The sequence below is a fragment of the Anopheles moucheti genome, chromosome 3 (assembly GCF_943734755.1).
Source record: "Anopheles moucheti chromosome 3, idAnoMoucSN_F20_07, whole genome shotgun sequence".
Lineage (NCBI taxonomy): Eukaryota > Metazoa > Arthropoda > Insecta > Diptera > Culicidae > Anopheles > Anopheles moucheti.
The window spans coordinates 2,627,837-2,650,163 of NC_069141.1; the positions used below are offsets into that span (position 1 = coordinate 2,627,837).

At 44.8% G+C, this 22,327-nt stretch overlaps 3 protein-coding genes across 8 annotated transcripts in view; 2 read left to right on the forward strand and 1 right to left on the reverse strand.

The window, feature by feature from the left end:
• The window catches only part of LOC128303300 (stress-activated protein kinase JNK), a 284,621-nt gene that overhangs the window by 54,603 nt on the left and 207,691 nt on the right, over positions 1-22,327 (reverse strand). For 5 of the 6 annotated variants that reach the window (XM_053040213.1, XM_053040212.1, XM_053040211.1 and 2 more), the window contains exon 1: positions 3,768-4,161. The exons of the other annotated variant lie outside the window; for it this stretch is intronic. The gene's annotated coding sequence lies outside the window, so the exon portion shown is untranslated. Of the gene's footprint in view, positions 1-3,767; positions 4,162-22,327 lie in introns of those variants that run through there. 6 annotated transcript variants of the gene reach the window in all.
• On the forward strand, positions 4,639-5,865 carry LOC128305768 (protein ver-1-like). Its single transcript, XM_053043366.1, has 3 exons — positions 4,639-4,750; positions 4,817-4,986; positions 5,044-5,865. Exons 1-3 carry the CDS (start codon positions 4,639-4,641, stop codon positions 5,863-5,865), a joined length of 1,104 nt encoding a protein of 367 aa, XP_052899326.1.
• On the forward strand, positions 9,978-16,986 carry LOC128303294 (ATP-binding cassette subfamily G member 4). Its single transcript, XM_053040193.1, has 8 exons — positions 9,978-10,621; positions 14,232-14,539; positions 14,614-14,759; positions 14,826-15,064; positions 15,128-15,541; positions 15,689-15,945; positions 16,071-16,276; positions 16,351-16,986. Exons 1-8 carry the CDS (start codon positions 10,345-10,347, stop codon positions 16,490-16,492), a joined length of 1,989 nt encoding a protein of 662 aa, XP_052896153.1. The 5' UTR covers positions 9,978-10,344; the 3' UTR covers positions 16,493-16,986.

The following is a 22,327-nucleotide window of genomic DNA, read 5'->3' on the forward strand; positions in this document are numbered from 1 at the left end:
TTTGAAGGAAAGAGACACACTGATGGAAGCATCGTTCCTGCTAGTTCTCAATGGGAGGGAGGAAGCTAACACTGGGGAGCACATGAAAGAAATTTGATACACTGACCGCCTTTTTTCCAACCTTGTTGCTTGCCAGTCAGTATCTTATTCGCTTTGCCAAAGCATCAGGTCACTGTGGACATCCGTATCCTTCCTGTCTGGATGGCCTCGAAACATTGATAGGTTTTCATTTACTGAAAATCAATATTGATTTCAAACATTGTCAGCTGTCCTCGGTGAACGCAATTAAGTTGTGTCCCTTTCTGAAGTTGCTTTTCAGTTATTACATTATTGGATGCAAACATATGTGCTGAGGTGCAATTATTTTCAAAATTTATAATACAACTAATACTAATATTTGTACTAATATTTTTTACGAAATACAATTTTGCCTTTTAAACCCTCGTGCAGCCTGGAATATTTGGTATTTCAGTCCTTTCTGCAGAGCCATCCATACACAAGTGGTCCAGTGCCGACAAATTGTGGGTCTTTTCGTGCAGAGTTCGTCGATTTTCCCCCAACGTTCTTGCCAGTACTATTTGCCGAATCGACAACCGAACCGCTCGAGAACATTTGTCTGTATTTCCCTTCAAACCGTATGACGTCAAACGCAAAACGCGCGTCCGAAATCGATTTTCCCTTTTTTGCACACACCAACACGCTAAGAAAGCGACCTGCCTTTTCCATTCATCCTTCAGCGCCTCGCTATCCCTCCACGGTACAACCTGTCCCCATCCACCAGCCGCACAATCAAAACCTGGCATATCCTTCGTATCGAAGCAGAAAATAAAGATAGCAGCAACCGGGCCGTATGGTGACAACAGCCACCGAAACGCGCGTTGAATCTCAAAATGATGATCAAAAGATTGGCCCTTAGAGAGCGACCGATGCGAACGCGAACGACTGGGAGACGTTTCTGCACGGGCACACAATAAAAAGGGCGGTGAAGTTGATGGCCAACGCGGTGGTGCCGTGTGCCGGAATGCTGCTCATGCTGCACCAAAAAAAAAAAGATGGATAAGCAGCCGAGTGGCACAATCTGAAATCCCGTCCCGCGCACAAACACATCTGCAAGGGAGCGCGGCAGCGTCGGCATGCAAACGGCCTTCGGTGTGGAGTGGATGTGGTGGAGGATGCGGAGCGTTCGGAAAATTGGTAGCCAGCAGGAAAACTGGCACAATTCACCATTGCCAGTTGCGCTTGTAGTTGTGCATTCAGGCCCGATAGCGGCGCGTCGGTTGCCGCAGCCTGCAGGAAAAGTCTCTGCACAAGAAATGTTGAATGAATGTTTATCCTTCCAAAGAGAGTCGAATTTTGGCATTACTTTTCATTACTGGTTGTTCGGTTTTGTACAAGTTATGAAACCAGTTTAAGGGGAAACTTTTATGTTTCTTAAGATAAATTCAGTTATATTCTCTATAACATAATATAACATAAACAATATAATTTATGTATTTCTTGATAGATTTCAATAAAACAACATTTGTATACAAGTATCGCTGACTCTACAAAAAAGTTTCACAAAAGTGTGGAAAAAACAATCAGCCATCACAAACTGTTAATGCCGTTCTAGACCATCGATATCGTCCATTTACTGGAAGACGCACTGTTTTTGTCGCACTAACGACAAGGACACACATTTATTTTCAGCTTTTCCACATAAAAATGTACTTCTTGCGTTCCCTCTTCCTGCCAGGATTTCCCATCCATCCGTATTTTCCCCACCCATCCTACGCAGGATAATTATGAGTGTGTGTTGGTTGCCTTTTTGCTTGTTTTGTTCGTATGTGTGCGAACATAGCAACATACGCCATAACGTTGTGTTAGTATGCGAACTTGCTGCCCACCCCCACCTTCACAAATTCACTCATTTGCACACACTTTTCCGAAGGGTTTTTCCACACAGATCAATACAACGGTTGCTCTGATGGAGGTTTCGCTCGTAACCACGCCTGAAAGCCCTTTCCAAGGCGCATACATACACATACAGAGGTGTTGCCTCAGTTTCCTGCCAGTGTGCGTGTATTTTTATGTTTTTCTTTGAGAAAAAGAAGTACGGAATTTGAAACAAAAAAAAAGAACCATGTGGAAATCCATTTTTATGAAACCGGTGTATTGTGTGGAGAGAGAACATTGACTGGAACCACCCTGTGCTCTGGAACCATCCTCCAGTGTGACGTCCTTTCATCTACAACGCGGTGTTAGAAGATGGAGCACGTCATCGGACCGTTTCGAAACCGTTCCATCATGAACACTGATGGTGAGGATAATCACTCCCCGATAGCGTTCTGGCCACCCAAAAGGATGTACATGCTGGGACATTATATTGAGGATCACTCAAGACGCTTTCGCTGACCTGGCTATCTTCCTTCCCGTTGCGTACTTTATGTGTGTGTGGGAGTGATGGGGATGTGATACCACCGATATTATAGCGTGGGAGGGTGGAACCACCATTTATCACCATCAAACTGCACTTTTGGGATTGTTGACCGCCCCGTGAAGCCGCGGTAAGGAAAGTTAATGGGCGACCTACTCAGCGACGGATAAGGATTTACACGTACCATCGTACCATCGGGGATGCAACCTTTTTCGTTCGTTTCTCAAAAACGAACAAAATGCAAAAAACAAATGTTCCCTGAAAGGAAAAGATGTTCCAAGTGAACGCAGCATACTGGCGAGATTGCAATATTGAGCAGGAGAGCAACGACGTGATTCTACACGATGAGGATTAAAATTCTATAATTAAACGCACATTCTCTGCATATTGATAAGGTGTCCTAAGGGAGAAACCGCAGATTGACACTGACAACACAGGTTTGAGGGAGACGAAATTATATTCAAAATGTTTAAACTATAATAGCCATATTTAAACCAACTAGTCGATAAGTCGAATTCCATGCACTTTCAACATATACTCCCATATCTTAATTCCCATTATTCGTTAGCGAGATATTTGGAATACCATTGATTGGGTAATGGTCTACCAGCTTTGGGGACTGTTCCGTGCATATGGCCTGGTCCAAAGCAACCAGTTACTGCTTCTAAGCACTGTCAAGAACTCTAACCCATTTAAAACATATTAAATATAGACTACAATCTTTATAATACCCTTTCCGTTATCAATTTCGATTACTTCATATTGTTTGATCGATAGATAAAATCCGGTTTCCGGTTCGCTGCAGTTAATGAGGTTCGTACACAAAACCGTATCGATGGCATAGGATGGAGGAATTGACACGATCGGTTCCACTGCCCGCACACGTTATCATGTGTGTTTACGATGGAAAAGCGTTTCGTCACGGATCTTCGTTTTTTTTTTTATTGGTGAGACTGAAATGACAGATAATCAATATCATCCGCTAATGAAGCGGTCGGAAATGCAGCCCACTTCCACGGTATATGCCGTACCCCCAGCTGCTTGTTTGATGTATCTTATCAGTCAGGGACGAACCATGGTATGTTTTTTTTCTTCTGCAGTAAGCTCACGATTATTCAAATTTCGCAACCACCACCGAAGTAAACAAAGGCCGGAGGTGTCTATGGGAGGTATCAGATTTGTTGCCACGGCGAACATTGGGTTTTTCCCAACTGCTCCCTCGCGTTCTGTCAAAGTAAGTATTTTCAACCCCAACACCCAACCACACCGTCCACTTCTTGTGTGTTTGTTGTTTTGCGGAGGGTTGCGCGGGTGATAAGGTGATGTGTGTATGCAAAAAGGAACAACTTACCGGGGTTTCGTGGCCAAGACGCGGCCACACCGTTTCACATCACTTTGTAACACACCAATGTCACCTTTCCGTTACCAAATTCAGCTTCAGGGGGGGTGGTTCGTTTTTCACCCCGTTTTGTTATTTTCACCAAGATTATACACACACTTTCTTTCGCCTAGCTAGTGGCGAGAACCCGCACAGGCACCCGTTTATGCCGAGCTGTGTACCAACACTGTGCCGCCGAGGAAAATTCGGCACTACAGCAACGGTGCGCTCGTTCGATTATCGCACACAAAGGAACAACGTCCAGCGTTGACCGGGAGAAGGAATGTGACCCTTTTCCGGTCCAGATTTCGTTGGCTCAACACAAAAAACATCAATTCTTGAACGCACAAAACTTGCGAGGACAGAAAATAATGACAGCGACGATGGCACGACGGGATTTTGACAGTTTGCCATTCGTTTTTTTGACAGCGGCCGCGCACAACGGGACTGCTTCATGATTTATGGAATTTCAAATATTTTATGCCTATTTAAAAAAAATGCTAAATGCGACCGTTAGCACTGGTCGTTAGTAAATATTTGCCATGAAGCAAACTAATTTGCACGTAATAGGTATACAATCAGGGTTGGTATCTCTTATTATATATTCAACGTCACTATAATATTGCAGTCGTGAGTGAGAGAAAACATAAATTCTTTGTGCTACTTAATCGAAAATGATTCATGTTAATTTTCTAGAGCAATAAATGATTCATTGGAGCACGTATATCTCATTGGAGAACTTGAACGAAGTGGACCAACATTCTCAACATTAAATGCTGGTTAGTTCTAGGTTGTAACCCGTATGGATAAAATCGAAAACTAACACTGTAAATAAAGGTGTAAAATGCCTCACATTATCAACGATATATTTCAGCGCGTGTTATTAGTGTTGTGCATCGGAAATTTCGGAAACAGTGTGACTGCAAAAACATACTACTTGTATGTGATTTTAAACGGTACTTTGAATGATTATGCTAGCGGATAAGGTAGCGCATTGCTTACACGTGCATAACGCTTTGCAGGTAAACCTAAGCCGATGATGAACGATATTATAATTCTACCAGATACGGAAATGATTGAAATATCATGCTGGGGCATAGCAATTCCGGCGCCCAAAGTGACCTTTTCCTTCACACCATGTCCATCGCTTGAGTGGAACAATTGCAACAGTTCAACAGTAACTCTAGACGAGGTAAAGACCACAATTTTTCATATCTGTATCGAAATGTACTTGCATTTCCTTTTCCAGACAACCACATACAGTAATATCAGCACAATTACTTTCAAAGAAAGTGTACGAGTTCTCGGTTCACATTTATCACCTGGAATAGTGAACTGTAAAGCTGCGAACTCCGAAGGCACATCCTATACGCGCTCTAAACTGTTTCGACGTAATCAGCGAGAAACCATAATGCTGCAAGAGTTACATCCAAACACCGTGATCTATGCGGGAGATTCTATTACGGTCCGATGCTCCGTCGATTATTACAATTTTACTGACAGCTTCACATTCTACGCCCAAAATCAGCGACATCAAGTACGGGGACAGCAATACAACTTCAGTTGGGTGGCAGAATTCACGGTGGCTGATCTTTCCCTATCCGAGAACCAAATAGAATGTCAATCGAAGCATCGGAATGGATCTTTGGTAACGAAACGTTTAACTTTCACAATCGTACAGCCATATATAAGCGTTCAACACAGATCGCGCATGGTGGTGGCAAAATCTTATATACCACTACTTCTGAGTTGTAATGTGAACGCCAGGCCTATGCCAGAGTATCGATGGTTTAAAGATGACGTTCAGCTTCCGAACACCAACTTCATGATTGTCATATCCCCGTCAGAGGCTGATCAGTTCGATTGTTACGCAAAAAATAGAGCTGGAGAGGTCAGACTAACCTGGGTAATATCAAATTCCAACAAAACTCTTGTCGATTTTGATCAATTGACACTCATTATTACATTGTTCCTCGTATTTACAATGGGTGTTGTTTGTTGCTATTGTAAAACTAGGCAGCTGTGTACACTTTTTAGAGTGTGTAGAGCAATTAGGACTCGCGAACCGTAACATTAAGATCTCCTTGTTTTGTTGATAAATAACTAGTACTCGAAGTAAGGTTGAGCGTTCCTAATAAAGTATTTTATTTCTATCATGTTGCATTAATTTCCTTCACGGTGTGTCACAGGACTTTGATCTTTGAAGAATCTGACCACACTCTGTATCGCTGTGGTCCACAAGGAGTTTCCGATTACAAGTTGGAGATATCAGCCCGCAAGCCCGGGTGATCAAAGTTCAAGTTCGATTTCGTTTCATTGATTACAGGTGCCGAGAGATACGGGGAAACGTTTCTTGCGACTCAACCCAAGGGCACTGATTGAACTGTGGAACCGCACGAATATTCCAAGCACGAAACCTCACCGCTAACGAAATTTGTGTAGTAAACAGTTGGAGTGGTAACATTATTAATTACCGCATCGCAATATGCTAATGAACGTTAAACCTTGCTCCCGACCCGTCTTCATCGTGTCGTTGTGTGGTGAATTTTTTGACGAATATGCGGACACGTTTCCCACGCATGCTGCCTCCAAGCTTCGACCACAAGTATACGGAAGAACTGATAAGCTGGAAACAAACTTCTTCGGCTAACGATTTCGACAGTTGCAGCAGGAGCCGGCTGCCGTTTCCTTTTCGACCATCGACCTCTTTCTCGAGAACGGGGAATGTAGTAATCTTGGGCAGCGTGTTGGAGCGACCATGCGTGGAGCGGGTGTTAATGTTAAGGCAATATTTACTAGGCCAATGAACAGAAGGCCATCTGCGGCAAGGGCCGAAGGGCCAGTGTCAGTGATGGTTTGACGGTTGACGTCAGAATGGTGCACTTTGCTCGCCGAGCGGGCTTCGTCGCAGAAGACGGAACGATGCTGTCCGCAATTGCCGCTCGGCGGTGGAAGACGAACCCCCTTGGGCGTTGTTCTTTACCATCCGTTTTTGATGTGGTAATAAATGGGAAGGGTAGGTGTTGGAAAAAGTGTTTGTTTTCGAGCCGCCTTACAGGCTGTAAACGAGAGCGTTTCCTTGCCACCGCGGGGGCCTTCTTACGGGTTCTTATCGGCTACCGTGTTTGAGTGCAGGGCGATTGTTTTGCACTTTCATGATTGAATGGGAACGCATCCACCGCGGAAGGCAATCCGTTCCCGGCATACGCACATCTCACATCGATGATTGTGGTGTTAAGAGTGAGAGTGAAACACATTTGACATGTTTTAGCTTCACGCTCATTGCATCATTGAGTGTCTTCTGTGTTGTTTCACCCGTTCCGCACTATTCTGCCAGGGAAATTACAAAATTGGGAATTCAAGCCACTGTCTGTAACAGCCGAATGATGAATAATGGTTGGAAAGATGTGGCATAATTCACAAGCAACTACCTGCACGGCTACCAAACTGATACATCCGTTTTACATTAAACGGTCAATGTCAGGATCGGACACGCGTCGAGATACGCGTGTCCCATCATCTCCCGGCAGCACACATCACGTTGCTGCAGGTAATGGGGGGATAGTCAATGTCTGTCGCACTTCTCGCTCGGGTCTAGCGAAAGCGGAAGTGTCAAGCTCGAGGTTTGCCGTTAAACCGGCTAAATTAATGGTTTGCTCTGCGCCATGCCTGGTACGAAGGAAGTTAGTGTGTCATTACTGTTCACGGCACCAAACCACCGTGTCACCGGGTAGTAGGCGAACAGGTTAACAATTACTGTTTGTGAATGGGGCTATATATAGAAGGAAAACTGGGAGCTACAATGGCTGCTGAGGCGAAGCATTTGTGCTGAACGTTTGTACATAACCTCCAAATACTTCTAGAGAGAACTTGCGACTTCCTCCTGGCTTTAATGTAGTGTTGAGGGAATCTGATTCTGGTTCTTAAATCTGAAAGAATTTTTGAACTGAATCTAAACGAATCTGATGTAGACGGAGGCATCCAAATGCATCTGAATGTCTATTTTAAAGATTCATAAATCCACAAAGACTTAAGAATCCTCCAAGATGTCATCCATGAAGTTTATCCATCATGTACCATCTCACCCTCCCTCCTCCTCTCCAACCGGTCGTCAGCCTTTTGGTTTTGATTCCTGTTTTGAATGATTCCACACATAAGATTCAAATGAATTACTCTTCTCAAACGATTCATTAAGCGCAACCTCTATGTTTTTTTCTGGAAGAATCTGTCACCAATCGGAACTTCACAAGATTCTAACCACTATGCACTGAAACTATGCGGTGGAAATTTTAAAGTCAATATACCGTACCGTTTCCCGGCAATATACAGAAGTCGTGACCAATCGCTTCTTGCAAAACGATTCCAGCAATCAAACATTACACGACAGTGTGTTCGAGTGAAATATGATGGAAATTTTCTGCATAATTATTTGCGCTTGACGTCAAACAATCACCATTTAGTGCCGGCGTCTCTCAACATCTCCCGTAGACTCCGAGGGTGTTATAACTGGTTTTGTGGTATATATGGCACATGAGGCAGGCTCTTCGATATGTTCTTAACTTTTCTCCGATGGAATAATTGAAATTGGACACATAATATCTATTTTAAATGTTTTTACCTCGCTTTGTAATCATAATTTGCAGAATGTTCATCGATAACCAACGCAAACGATGACCACGCATTTCCAGTTGAAGATCACTCGCAATCCGATCGTCTCAGGTGGACCGCACCTCACGCTAAGCGCAAGTCATTCCGTTCAGATGATGCTTGTAGCTCGATAAATAATTACAGAGCTCAAATAGAGGCTTTTCGCAAACTACATCAAAGTCGTATCAGCCGTTTACCACGAAACCGTTTTGTTCTGGATGATCGGAACGATCATTTTGCGACACGTAGTTCCCCATCCGACTGCGTCCGAACAAAGCGATGATGTTTTTTTGGATACCCAACCTCTCACGCCTAATGACTCATGGGAAGTGCAAGACGATGCTTGGTGTTGGATGCATTTATGAATGGGTAAAAGGTCCGATTGTTGCCTCTATCGAATGCATTTTCTCACGTTGCAGGGTCAACCGTATCACGGCACGGTCGAGGTCTAGGGGTGATTCAATGCTGCCCCATCCGGTTCTAAGCGAGGGTGTCAAAGTGCAACCAATTAGCCTGGATCGTAGCCGGTTCCGGTATGATGCGACGACCTTTCCCAATCCCAAAACCCGTGTAGCTATGAAGTAATACGGGCAAATAGAAATTGCGGTGTGTCCAACTATAGGCCCCAATGACTCAGTGGAGTTAGATCGCCAATAGCGATTATTGAGTCTCGATTTGAGCCTTATTGCCGTTAGGTTTTTGTTCAAACTTTAAACCCACAAACGTCACAACGCTACAGAAATAGTCAAGGAATTCATTTGCGGATTAACACTGCTGATATCTTTGCTGGTGCAGCTCCAAGGTCTACTGATACGTTCCATCCAAATTTCGAACCAATCTTATCGGCATAATCGAAATCGAGTGATATGAAACTTTTGAAGGTTTTACACACAAACACCTTTCAAACCATGTGGCAAACGCTCCAGATAACGACGATCCCCCTGGCGTAGGGTGGGTGCGTAAATTCCCGACGTGTTCGAAGACGGATTCATAGAAGGGTGAAATGTAGCAGTTCCGTCGTTGCACATTCCCGAATCAATCGTTATCAACCCATCAGCTGAATGCGAATTCAGAATCGTTCGTCTCGTTTTCTCGCTTGAACTCTCGCGTACGGCCAGCTTCATCCCTAACCGGCACAAATAACTGCCCGCCTTAGTAGACGGTCAATCGCGACCGAATGCAACAGCGACGGCGGGACGGCGTGAGAGTTAACAAAGACACTCGTGCCATCTCTATCGCACGTGGCGATTTGTTCGCGATACGCCGATGACGATCGCCGCACTCGTGAGGTGGGCCACGGTTTGCTGACTTCGATTGCGTTAGTTCAGCATCAGTAGTTCTTTGTCGCTGGTTCGAGTTAGAAGGGGTCCTCGGCGATACGACACACACTGGGTGGTTATTGGTTCGCGGCTTGTTTGTGCGCTCAGTTCCCTTTTGACATTTTTACGGCGTGTGGTGCATTTGTGAGTGAAGTACGTCCGCTCTATGTGCATTTTGGTTGCTAACCTGCTTCCAGTGTCGAATGGTTGGTTTTTATCGCAACACAGAACTCGACCAGCTGAGCTAAGTTGCTAAGGGCGTCGGTAGTAAGTGGGTCCGAGTGTCAGAAGTTCACTGGACGTCGGTCAGAGTGAACGTTCGGTCGATGTGAATGATGCGACATTTGTGTGATTGACTGCCGTGTACATACAAGTGTTTATAGAAGAGCTTTTGCCAGAGGCGCGAGTGTTGGAAGAGACTGTCGGTGTCGTGAGGTAGTGACAAGGGCTCTATAAACAAACCCTTCGAGACATCCTCTCGAGATACAGAAACGGTTCAACATCAGCTGCGTTTGAAGTTGTGTAGCGGAGTAGCTTTCGAGCGAATTCTTGAGTGACCTGATAAGACGTAACACCCCCGGGAAATGGATATCCTGCAGCAGGAGGTGCGTGGCATCGCACTGGCTAACCTGTCCGAGGTTCAATCGTCTCCGGTGTACAACCAAACGACGGTACCGCTAAATCGAAAGGATTCGCGCAACATGGAACAGGCGGTGATACGGAACAACACCGCCAACACGTTCCCCTCTAATCATGACATCGAGGGACACATCCGGCCGTTCCAAAATTTGCCACCGCGCGAACCGGTCGACATACAGTTCAAAGATGTGTCGTACTGCGTTAGTCTCGGGTTTCGCAAAGGTAAGCAAGAGGTTCCAACCTCCGGCGGGGGGGCCTACACGTGACCGTGTAGGCGAAACCAAGTGCATCAACCATGCTGGGGTAGCGTGTGGCAGCCTACTTTGTGCTGATCGTTGCAAAAATCGAACCAAACGAACGGAGGACGATCACCTTCCCATTGCAGCGCGCGAGTGTGTTTGAATGTAATTTTCATGAGTTGTGTTTGTTGGTTGTTGCGCCTGTTACACCCGCGATCGCATAGTGATAATCCGGGACAAACGAAATCACCCCTGAAAGATACGTTTTGTTTCCGCGCGCCCCTTTTTACCGGAGATCGAAACGGAACGGTTCCCTTTGTGTGTAACAAAGAAATGGCCGCAAGATGCACTGGCACTGATAATTGGACCAGCTTACCGAGATGGAAACGTTGTGCGGGTTTAGGTGGGATAGGTCAGGATAAGCTAGGTGAAGGTGACGTTTCTTGCACACCCGCTTTAACCAGCACCCGGTGGGCAGAAATAGTGGAAATCTGATGACACTCGCACACATTCTTAGCCGATAGGCAATGTACAGAGCTGCGTGTAGGCCATTTGCATTTATTAGCATCCCTCGTCAGGCGAGAGGAGATTCATTGGAAAAAGCAACAATACTGTGAAATGAAGCAATTATACCGGGAAGTTGTGATCGTGCTCCCTTCTAGGGGTGGTTTTTAACAAGAAAAGTCAAGGACAGTACATTTACGTTTTATACTAACAATGATCGTTATTTTTTTTGAGACGATCCATACACCTGCCACATCATCGATGTGCGATCAAATACACCGATCGACGAAACCTTGAAGAAAGATGATAACAATAATCCACAAATGTTGGCGCTCCAAACACGGACGTAAACCGCCACCGGTAATTCGTGCAATTTGTTGCAAAAACCGCGAGGTTTGGTTGGCAAACATTTGTATTTTTGTGCGAAGGATTTTTAGGGAGGGTATTATAATGACTTGGCAAATAATTGGTCAAATAATGAAAGAGCCAATTACATATATCGTTGTGCGTTACTTTTAAGCGGCAAATTTTGCTACTCGTCTGGCGCTTGTAACAGTTTACCAGTACCGAGCTAGACAGTTTACCCAGGTGTGTAATTAAGACGCTTCGAGAACAGACCGTAATGTCAACCCCAGCCGCGTCCAAAGTTCCTTTTTCCTGCATCTGCATAACACGTTTCAAACGGTTCGATCGCAGCCTAAACGTAATTCATGCACCCTCGCAATAGACATACCCCCCTGCAATGCGTAGCGTTTCTTAATATTCTGATCGCATGCTTGGCTATTCATGTTCATCTAACGGACTAGCGGTTCACCTTTGCAGAATAACAAATAGCGCCATCGTTAGCGTGGTTTTGGCATATGTTGTTCATTTCCTCTGAGGGGTTTTTTTTAATTTATTTCCCATCAAAGCGGAAGAAGCGCCATTCGCCGCTAACGCACAAACACGCTGACTTGTTGTAAGTGTCCTTGAAGTGTCTACAGGGCAGGACACCCGAGACGTAGCTGCGACTCGACACCAGTACAAAAATACTCAACAACAACAACACCAGGAACAAAGAATCGCAGAGTGAAAGAAAGGAAAGTGATGATAAGACACTTGACAAATGAAACACCCGACTATCACCCTTTCTTGGGAGTGTGTCGATTTAATCGAACGATCGTCCCAGTGACAGACGGATTTGTTGTTTTTTTGTAACTCTATCACCACTTCCAACCCAGCATAAAGAGACCTCTCGCCACGGTCAACTGGTTCCTTAGTGTAGGGTCGTGATCGGCATCACATCGTGGCAGGCCGTTAATTTCTCACTACTGGTGCTGATGCTGATGCGATACCACTTGCACCACTCTCACGTACACCGCCCGGAGCACTTCCTCATCGTCGGGCTTTATTTTTGCTACGCAGTGACTCACGTGCGTGTGAACGATTCGCACGCGTCCGTGAGCTGCGCGGAGGCTTGTGGTGCAGTGTCGCTTAACCGGGCATCTTGTTAGTGGATCGGTCGAGCCGGTTTGTGCGCACTGTTGCACCGGTGTGTCCTTTAACATTTGTCCTGGCGAGTGCAAACATGAACTTGAACTATCGGCATACCGAGCTGGGCAATCGTGACGTTAGGAGTGGCGTTTGAACGACAAGACAAATGATTGATTCATGTGTGTTGTAGTCCAACGCGAGGAGGGTGTCGACTGGAGTGTTATGAACAGGTATTTAATCCATTCCTACATTTAACGTGGGTATAAGTTGTCAGGTGCGATGAACAGAGCAGCATTGCAGGCTGCCATTCGAGAATGGTGAACGACTTTCCATTTTGTTAACACCTTCTCAATAGACATCGTAAATCGTAAATAATCGTTTGAAGTTGAAGACTTAAGTTCCTCCCTGAACCATACTTTATTGGCGCTTCAATCACATAATCGCTCGCCAAGAAATCCCGCACTTCAAATTGACCTTTGGCCAACTAACCATGCAGGTATTGGTCATTTTCTTATCGCTCAATGTGGCTGGATAAGCTAACGCCATTGTGTGACACCTGCTGATAATGGTCGTGTACATGACGACCATCGCTGAAGTAGGACTACTAGATGAGAGTTACTGGTAATTCTTCCCAGCGCTTTACAACTGTCATAGTCCTCGCCGTAATCGCTACTCTAGGAACAGTTGTTTTGACCTGCCCTAGGTAATATCCCTTGGAGCTGCTGCGAGGAGGAAGAGAATCAACCTTTCTATATTTGTCGTTAGTCCCTCAGGCTACAAGGCTAGGCCGGGGTGCTTATCATGCGTTTGCTTACGTCAAACGGTAGGGCTGGTTTGTGCTTTACCGTGTTATTGTAGGGCTACTTGGCCCAATCAAACAGATTGAACTGGTTCTGTGGTGTTGTTGATGAACTAGCTCTAACGATCGACACTCGTCCAAAACACAAGTGTAATCATCATTAGTGTTATCAAACCTTAATAAATAAGTTCCGTGACTTCCGTACTTGTTTCGATGAAGTTCGGATTTGTCAACTTCCTTTCGCTTTTTGTTGAAGAATCAAGCGTATCTTCCAGTTCCTGGTTGGACTGGACTTAGAACGTTGGTTTGTTACGAGTAAGTGGACTTTGCCCATTGGCAATAAGGATGTTGTTTTAAAACGACACACACATAACCTCCTTGCAACAACATTCACACCCCACTAATCCGTGAGCGTATGGTGTGAACTTTGAAATCCCATGTTTCCTTTTCGCAATTGTACACACTCCGTAGTACCTTTCCGATGGGCGACGTTTCTTACGCAAGAAACACCCACTGGAAGCTGCAACTGGAGGGGCAGAACGAAGCAGTTTACTGATAAGATATCGATTGCTGATATTTTGTCACGGGTCGTGGCACTCTTTTGTGTGAAAAATATTTTGATTTGTTTACTCACATTCGGCCTTCCGGGCTTCAAGTGTTTGTGAAGGGAGAACAAGAAAAAAGAAAAAGAACCACATGTGTGTAAAATGTTACGCCCGATCGACGGCTCGTGGCCCAAGGTTAATAGGGGAAGGGTTTTGATACGGCGTATTCTACCGCTGCGTGTATTAACGCTCTGCAACCATTTCCATTCCAGGCCAGAAAGAGATCCTGCATAAGGTGAATGGCAAATTCCCAGGATCACAACTGATCGCCATCATGGGTCCGTCGGGAGCGGGCAAATCGACACTACTGGATGTCTTATCCGGCTACCGGAAAACAGGTGTCGAAGGCGCGGTCTACGTCAATGGACGTATTCGCAACCTGAATAGCTTCCGGCGGATGACCTGCTACATTACACAGGTTGATCGTTTGCAGACACTGCTGACGGTTCTGGAGAACATGCGCATTGCGGCAGATTTAAAGCTGGGACCAGAAGTGTCACGGCATGAAAAGGAGTCCATTGTACGTGAGGGATTTCTGCAGCTGTGATGGTGTGTGATTTCAGGCAGGATAGTTATGTATGTGACTCATTTCAGATCGAAGACATTCTCACTGTTTTGGGACTGTACGAGCATCAGTTTACCATTACCAAACGTCTATCTGGTGGGCAGCGGAAACGTCTCTCGATTGCGTTGGAGCTGATCAACAATCCAACCATTATGTTCTTGGACGAACCAACAACGTAAGTAAACTGCACGCATGAAGTCTCTATACTCCGTTGCTAATGATGCTGTACTCCTTCTCACAGCGGTTTGGATAGCTTCTCGTGCAATCAGGTCGTAGACCTGCTGAAGCAGCTCGCTAAGCAGGGTCGTACGATCATCTGCACCATCCATCAACCGTCTGCCAAGTTGTTTCAGGAGTTCGACCAGGTGTACGTACTCTCGAACGGAGAATGCATGTATCAGGGCTGCACCAACAGCTTGGTACCGTTCCTTCAGTCCGTCGATATGCCCTGCCCGGTGTACCACAATCCCGCCGATTATGGTGAGTGTCTATCCCGACCCATCGGTATCTATACCAATGCTAACCGTTTCCCTCTTCCCTCAGTGATTGAGCTGGCCTGCGGGGAGTACGGTGATGATCGGATCCAGCGCATGGTGATGGAGATGGGCAATGGTGAATGCACGGAATGGTTCACCGACAAGCGGAAGCTGCTAAAGCTGGAGCAACTGCGGAAGAAATACCCGCTCAAGAAGATCATCGAGCAGAACGAAGACTTGATGGCGACGTCCCAGCTCCACCAGCTGAAGGTTCTGATCCAGCGCGGCATTATCAAGGCAAAGCGGGACGCTACCCTAACACATCTGCGCATAGGGGTGAACATCATCATTGCGGCGATGTTGGGCTTTCTGTTCATCGACGCCGGCAATGAGGGTTCGCGCGTGCTCGACAACTACAATCTGCTCTTCTCGATCCTGATGCACCACATGATGGCCACGATGATGCTGACCGTGCTGACATGTAAGTGTTAAACAAATCTGACAGCCAGCCGGGAGAGGTCGTTTGCGGCCTATCCGGTTGTCGGCAGACCGTCTGCTGGTGTGGTCATGTGTCGGAGAATTGTAAACGTGTTTCTTTTTCGTTCACCCCCGATCTTCTACAATATAGTCCCCACTGAGATGGGCGTTATACTCAAGGAACATTTCAATCGATGGTACACGTTAAAGTGTTACTACCTCTCGGTCTCCATCATCGATCTGCCGCTGTCCGTGTTCTGCTGCCTAATCTTCAGCGTCATTATATACTTGATGAGCGGTCAACCGATGGAGTGGTTCCGTTTTGGCATGTTTTTCACCATCAGTCTGCTGATCGTGCTGATAGCACAGAGCCTCGGGTTGACGATCGGAGCCTGGTTTAACGTGGTGGTGAGTAATCGTGGCCCGGTCTTTTGTTCGCCTTATCGGCCATCAATCTAGCTGCTGAAGTACGGCATTTCGTCTTATGCCATTACCTTCTTCTATTGCATGTACAACCATTCGTTCATGTGTAGAACGGCACCTTCCTCGGACCCGTGCTTACCATCCCGATGATGATGTTTGCCGGTTTCGGTGTGACGCTTCGCGATCTACCGAGCTACCTGAAATGGGGCAGTCACATCTCTTATCTACGCTACGGTTTAGAGGGCTACGTCAATGCAATCTATGGCGAAAATCGTGAGACGCTCGACTGTGAGCTCAAACCGTACTGCCACTACAGGTTAGTATTTAGAAACAGTGCGTTTAGCACCCATTTTCAACATAAGCTACGGTCCATTTATTTTTGCCGTGCAGATATCCTGCCAAGTTCCTGTCGGAGATTTCAATGGAGGGTGATCAATTCTGGAAGGATGTCTACGCTCTCTGTGGCACGTTGATTTTGGTACGCGTGTTTTGCTACTTCTGTCTCCGATGGAAGGTGATGTCAGTGCGGTAAACAATTACTGCGTCTCCTAACGATAACGTGTGATGAGCACTCTAGAGGCACATGGTAGCATTAGATGTGATGGACCGCAAACAAAAGATGTGATTTTTTCATTACCAGACGTAACTCGATCGTTCCCCAGCGGTTTACGGACATGACATCGAAAAATGGGTTGCCAAAAAGACATTCGTTCCAATCAAGCTTATCGCGTTGCAAGGAATGCGCCAACGCGCGCATGATAAGACATATCGCAGTGCATTTCAACTGTATATATATAATACCCCGGGAAGTGTGTGTGTATGTGTGAGTGTGCGTGTTTGTCTATTTTGTATGAACCAACGTGCTATAGGTTTATTTAGATTGTGGTTAAAAACACAAATAGCTAACGCCATTTTGTTTTGCAGATTTCGTGATGGTGTAGTGAATAAGAAGTTATGAAATATCCCGTAGATAGTATAGCTACAAATTAGTCATTTGATAGTCAATAAACTGTTAAAACCGCTTTCTTACAACTTATCTGCTACTGCTTATCGTGTCGGTTGTTTATTTATTCGCCTTGGTCAATCATCGTCACGTGCCCGATGATTGACTGGTTAATCACAACCGTCTTGTTCGTGGGTGTACATTAAAGAATGCTTCGACATTCGCGGTCACACCAGGCTTCACATTCGGAAATGGTGATCGGTTCTGCCGCGTCTTCCCTACAATTATCGATTAGCGTGCTATTTCTCACCGTTCGGTACAATGTTGGAATATATAATGATGTATGCACGTCGACAGTTAGCACTCTATAATCAAGCTATTAAATTGAACGGTTTAGCAGGACGTGTGCTTCGCTTCGCTCAACATTACGTGAGTCTGAGTGAATGGGCGGCAATGATTTTGCAATGTTCTGTCAAAGATTCATTTTTAATCAGATGACAATAAAATAAGAACAGTCCTCATCGTTTTTTCTTCTTTTTTTAGTGTAACGATCTACATGTCCGATAAAAATGATTTTTTAGGGTATACTTCTACCATGTTTTTCGATTGTCAATCTGTACATGAAGGTACGACTCTATGATGGTTTGTCCTGTACAATTACTTATATTACATTTATTATATGTCTCAATAAAATTACAATTACATGATATTTGCAAGTGTTGGGTGGGAGTCCGTCATGTCCGTCTGCTCCACTCCAACCCCGTTCATTACTTGCCAAAAATGGGTCCGACTATCATTCCGCTTCAGACCTACAAGGGGCATGATGATTCGCCACTGATCTGAGGATTCATGAAACTTTAAATAATCAATTGCTGATTTGATAGACTCCTGGCTAAAGACTCGTATGAATGACTGTTCTCAAACTAAGCACAACACTAATATTTTATCCTGCACGACAGAAATTTATTCCTTCTTTCGACAGTAGGACATAAATCGATGAATGTTTTGTGTTTGACCGACAACCCCTGTTCAATTTAACGAAAGTTCACGATTTCGACGAAAAGCCACCCGTGTATCATGTAGTGCGGGTTTGCATAACCTAAATGGGTTACTGATGTAGCTTTAAGCATAGTAAGCTTTGTTGTGGACAAAATTGATCACATTTTATTTAAATTATTTTTAGCGACGTCAGTATAACTGAGATTCGGTCCAAAATTCCGTTTTTATTCCGGCAATTGGAATTCATGAGAGTTAAATTGTCGGTTGTCGAACAAGCAAATAATTTAATCAGGGGTAATTTATTGACCTTTGCTATCGCAGCAACCATAACAACAAATCAATCTCAACCAGATATTTCTGATTATTTCTAGTTTTGTAAAACTGATCTTGTGAATGTCTAAGTATCCCCAAATATCGTTAAATCTTGCCAAAACCAGTTTGACGCTAATCTTAAAAGGACATTGTGTTTTATAACAAGGTTGGCAGGCAATCATACCTCATTAAGATATTCGCTGTATAAAAAATCGAACGTACAGTATTAAAAAGAATCTCTTTCCGTCTACGGACTGCCTGAGAAACAATGACATAGGCAAGCACTAACTAACGGATAATGTGATAAGTTCATCATGATCATGTCACGCTCGGTAGCTAGGGGTGCTCGAGGCATGCATGTGGATCGCTTTCGTTACAGCACTAATGCAGCACCACGGCGAGGTGCACTGTGACACACTAATTGCTGCTAATGGGGAGGTTAAACGCAGCGAATCGGTAGTCATTCTTTTGTGCTGCGAGATATCACGATTATGCCGTGACCGATTGTTTCCCTTCACAGTGGTGTGTGTTACGAAAAAGGATTGTCACATGGCCCAGCATCTTAGATCAATGGAGGAAACTGGCAAAAAGCTTCCAATAGGCTTCTCAATCATCCAAATATAGTTGTACGGGAAGGTCTTTTTTCTTACGGAAACATAAATAAATAAATTGTTATTTATGCTACTTGAATGAGCAATACGTGCGAGTGAGCTGTGGCGTGAATCAACGCATTTTTAGCCGACTGTATGAGTTGGAATGCACTGTCATTCGCGCAGAACTTAGTAGATAAGCATGTACATGTACAAAGGCAACTAAAATCAATTGTAACGCTGAAATGAATTGGTACTGACCGCGTCAAATTGAATGCCTCCCGGGGAATAATTTCACATGTATGGCCACTAATTACCAAGCCTTGATGAGGGTTGCAAACTGTCGAAAACATTCACTCCGCTATTAAAAATCGATTAATTAGCTCTGAGGACACTCACGAATCAAATCTGTTTGGTTAAACATTCGGTCTAATAACCGCTTATTAGCGGTTTGATTACATATTTATTGCCTATGTGCCTATTGCCATTGTGAAACTAGATATCTTTACGTTTCCGTCCAATTTCTGGTGACCTTAAACCTTGAGTTTAGCTATCAGCAAATTCATCGGATACGGTAAAACAGTGTGAATGATTTATTTCACACCTTTACCACAACGTAGGTTCCGTTGTGTCAGTGACCTTGATTGATAAGAGTTGGAGCCCCCGAAAAATGGGTTCAAGGCGCACCGACATGTTATCGACCTTAGTAACGTAGTCGGTTTCAAGATACTACCTCTTTCGGAAGCTAAGATATCTATGCACGCGTGAGTGATCTTGATAGGAAAGCAACGGTCTTTGACGTGGGCAACTGTATCTTAGCGACGGTCGGCAGGACATGGGCGATGGCTTATCGCCGATTTGCAATAAAAATCCCAGAGCAGTGCAATGCGAAAATGCAGCCTGGAGGCACGGTATTAGTCACACCGCCGGTGCCGATTGATAATAGTCTGCCAGGTGCATTGCCCCGAACCAAACGACACAACCTTATCACCTGCACCTCATGCGTATTACGGCAGGCTGTAAATTTGGACGTTGATTTTGCAATGTTGGAGCTATCGGGTGGTACTTGATTCACGTCTAGCTGAGTTGCTGCTAACATTGTAGAGGCTCCAAAACGATCCTAATGACACGGTACGGTAGATAACGCTGAGTGCGCGCCGAGCTGGTACGGTAGAACGGACAATCTATCGGCTAGTTTAGGTTTGAAGGTAACTCACACGTCACCAGCCTGAGGTCGTCTCGATCCGCTAGGTTGAGGTGTGCGCTTTGTTGGTGTTCGCCTCCAACCGGTGACACACTTAGCACTCAGTTCTAGTGATGCTGTCCCTGGACGAGGAAAGAACCCGCTGGCACAAAAATGGGTCACAGCTCGTCAGAGACCTTCTCGGGGCAATTGTTGTCCGAGCTAGACTTGTTCGTTGGGGAACTTTGTGGTGGACAGGCAAATGATATTTATCCTATTAGTAAGCTCAGGTCAACCCAGGGGAAGTCACTTGCTTGCTATGAGTCAGTATTATTCATCAATCACCAATGCGCCCACCACGAGCACCCGTTCCTTGGACCATCGATAGCTGCAAGATCGATAGTTGATCGGGTGGCGCCCATTTTATGTTTGCGCTAGCTTTAATTAATCAAACGCTTGGTCAACAGGGTCGCATTTCGCATCCGAACCGGTGATGCAGTCGATTCCCTTTTCCATTAGGCGCCTGATAGTGCACCTCTTTTGCAAAGGGGTTTTGACCGCACGCGCCCTTCGATCGTTCCACTGACCATGAACTGGAGAGAGATTCCCCGGTTTCGTACGGCAAACAATCTTCGATGCAACTGTCATGGAAGGCTTATCATCTGGCAGCAGTCAGCATCACAACATCGTGGTGCAATTGCAGCGATAGTTAAAACGTTGCACAATCTTTGTCTTACATGATGATGCGCCTTTGCACTCTGCACCCTTACTGAAGTCTGAAGTCTGGATGATTCTCGCACGCAGGAAACAAACGAATGTCATGTGTCAAGTTGCGAAAGCGGAAAAACGGCACTTTCATTGGGGTTGGTGACTGATGGCAGCGTTGGCAGGGGTGGTTGAATACTACCGGGGGATTCAAGCGAGGCAAGCGAGTCGATGATCTGACGAAGGAGACGCACGATGCTTGGTAAACAAAGCCACTGAACTGATTCTGTACAAGTGTTGCGCATGATCTTCGCATTGACTTGGAGTTTCGTTGGAATACGTAAAACTTGAAGCGTAAATGTTGGGTTTGGCGACATTGAAAGAAAAAGAATGATGGGAAAGTATCATATCGTTCCATCGATATAAAGGGCGGCAAACGACCTTCCCGTACAATTCAGTTCGAGGGAAAAAAACAGCCACATTTTTGAACGACTCTACCGTCCGGAGGTTCGCGTTTTTTTTTTGAAGTTTATGTTTGGGTAGACTAGCTGATCAGACGAGAGACGCGGTGGTGATCTCGTCTGTGAAGTAATTGCAACTGGACCACTACAGTTGCACCGTCGCTGCATATGGATGATATGCAGTCCGATGGTGGTGGCCTTATTGTCTTTTAGACTTTGTTTTAAATTCTGAATGTAAAAAGAAAAAAACGTAAAGCGCCACAAGCACTTGCTTTAAACCACATTCACAATACACAGATTTCGTGAAGTGCTTCTCACTCGGGGAAGGGGGTTGATTTTTTTCACGGTTGGACAGAATGGGAGTTCGGTCTAGACTCATGGTCGTTGAGGTTTCTGGATGAATGTTTTGCTTATAATTAGGAAAATTTAAGAGAAAATATAATTTTATTTATTTCGTTATATTCTATTATGTTTCTTTATAATAATTATACTATAAATCGCATCGGTAAGCTCTATTTCACAAGAACAAAATACAAGAACTATTTCACATCTGACGCATCAACACGATCGGAAACGATCATACGTATTGTTCTTTAGGTCCACTAATGAGTAAATAAAATGGTACACATTGTCCCTAAATGTTTATTATTACAGGGTTTCGAACCATTAGCAATGGATGGATTAAAACATTAGGAAAATGTAAAAAATGTTAGTGGAACATTGCAATCACACTGCGGAAACCGTTGCCTAAGGCCTCCAAAGAGCTTGTTCCGGCCACTGCTGTGAAAATTCATGCATCTTTTGAGAGTCAATTTCTGATTTAAATGACTCAATGAATAGATTAATAGGAAGGAATCTTCACAAAAGATTAATTATTTTTTATAAAAGTTTCGTTATATGGATCCAAACCCTGCGCATGCCGTCATCATGGAATGTAAAGAAAAACTTTTACTCGTGAATTTCCATGAGGAATCCATTCTCTCCAAAAACGCTCTCTCGCGACAGCGGCGATGGAAGCGCTCTCGCACATCGGCTGCGCTTCCGCCACAGCTGTTTTCGAATGTGAATAGACACGCTATGCAACAGGTTTTATGTTATTCGATGCACATTTTTCAGTGCATTTTTTGAAATTGTATCTTTATTATCATAAGATCATAACTAAAATTGATTACCG

Coding starts and splice junctions, on each gene's coding strand:
- LOC128305768 (XM_053043366.1), top strand. CDS start 4,639: ATGCCTCACATTATCAACGATATATTTCAGCGCGTGTTATTAGTGTTG. Junction 4,751..4,816: donor CTTGTATGTGATTTTAAACG/GTACTTTGAATG, acceptor AACGCTTTGCAG/GTAAACCTAAGCCGATGATG. Junction 4,987..5,043: donor CAACAGTAACTCTAGACGAG/GTAAAGACCACA, acceptor TTCCTTTTCCAG/ACAACCACATACAGTAATAT.
- LOC128303294 (XM_053040193.1), top strand. CDS start 10,345: ATGGATATCCTGCAGCAGGAGGTGCGTGGCATCGCACTGGCTAACCTG. Junction 14,540..14,613: donor GGCATGAAAAGGAGTCCATT/GTACGTGAGGGA, acceptor GACTCATTTCAG/ATCGAAGACATTCTCACTGT. Junction 16,277..16,350: donor AAACCGTACTGCCACTACAG/GTTAGTATTTAG, acceptor TTTGCCGTGCAG/ATATCCTGCCAAGTTCCTGT.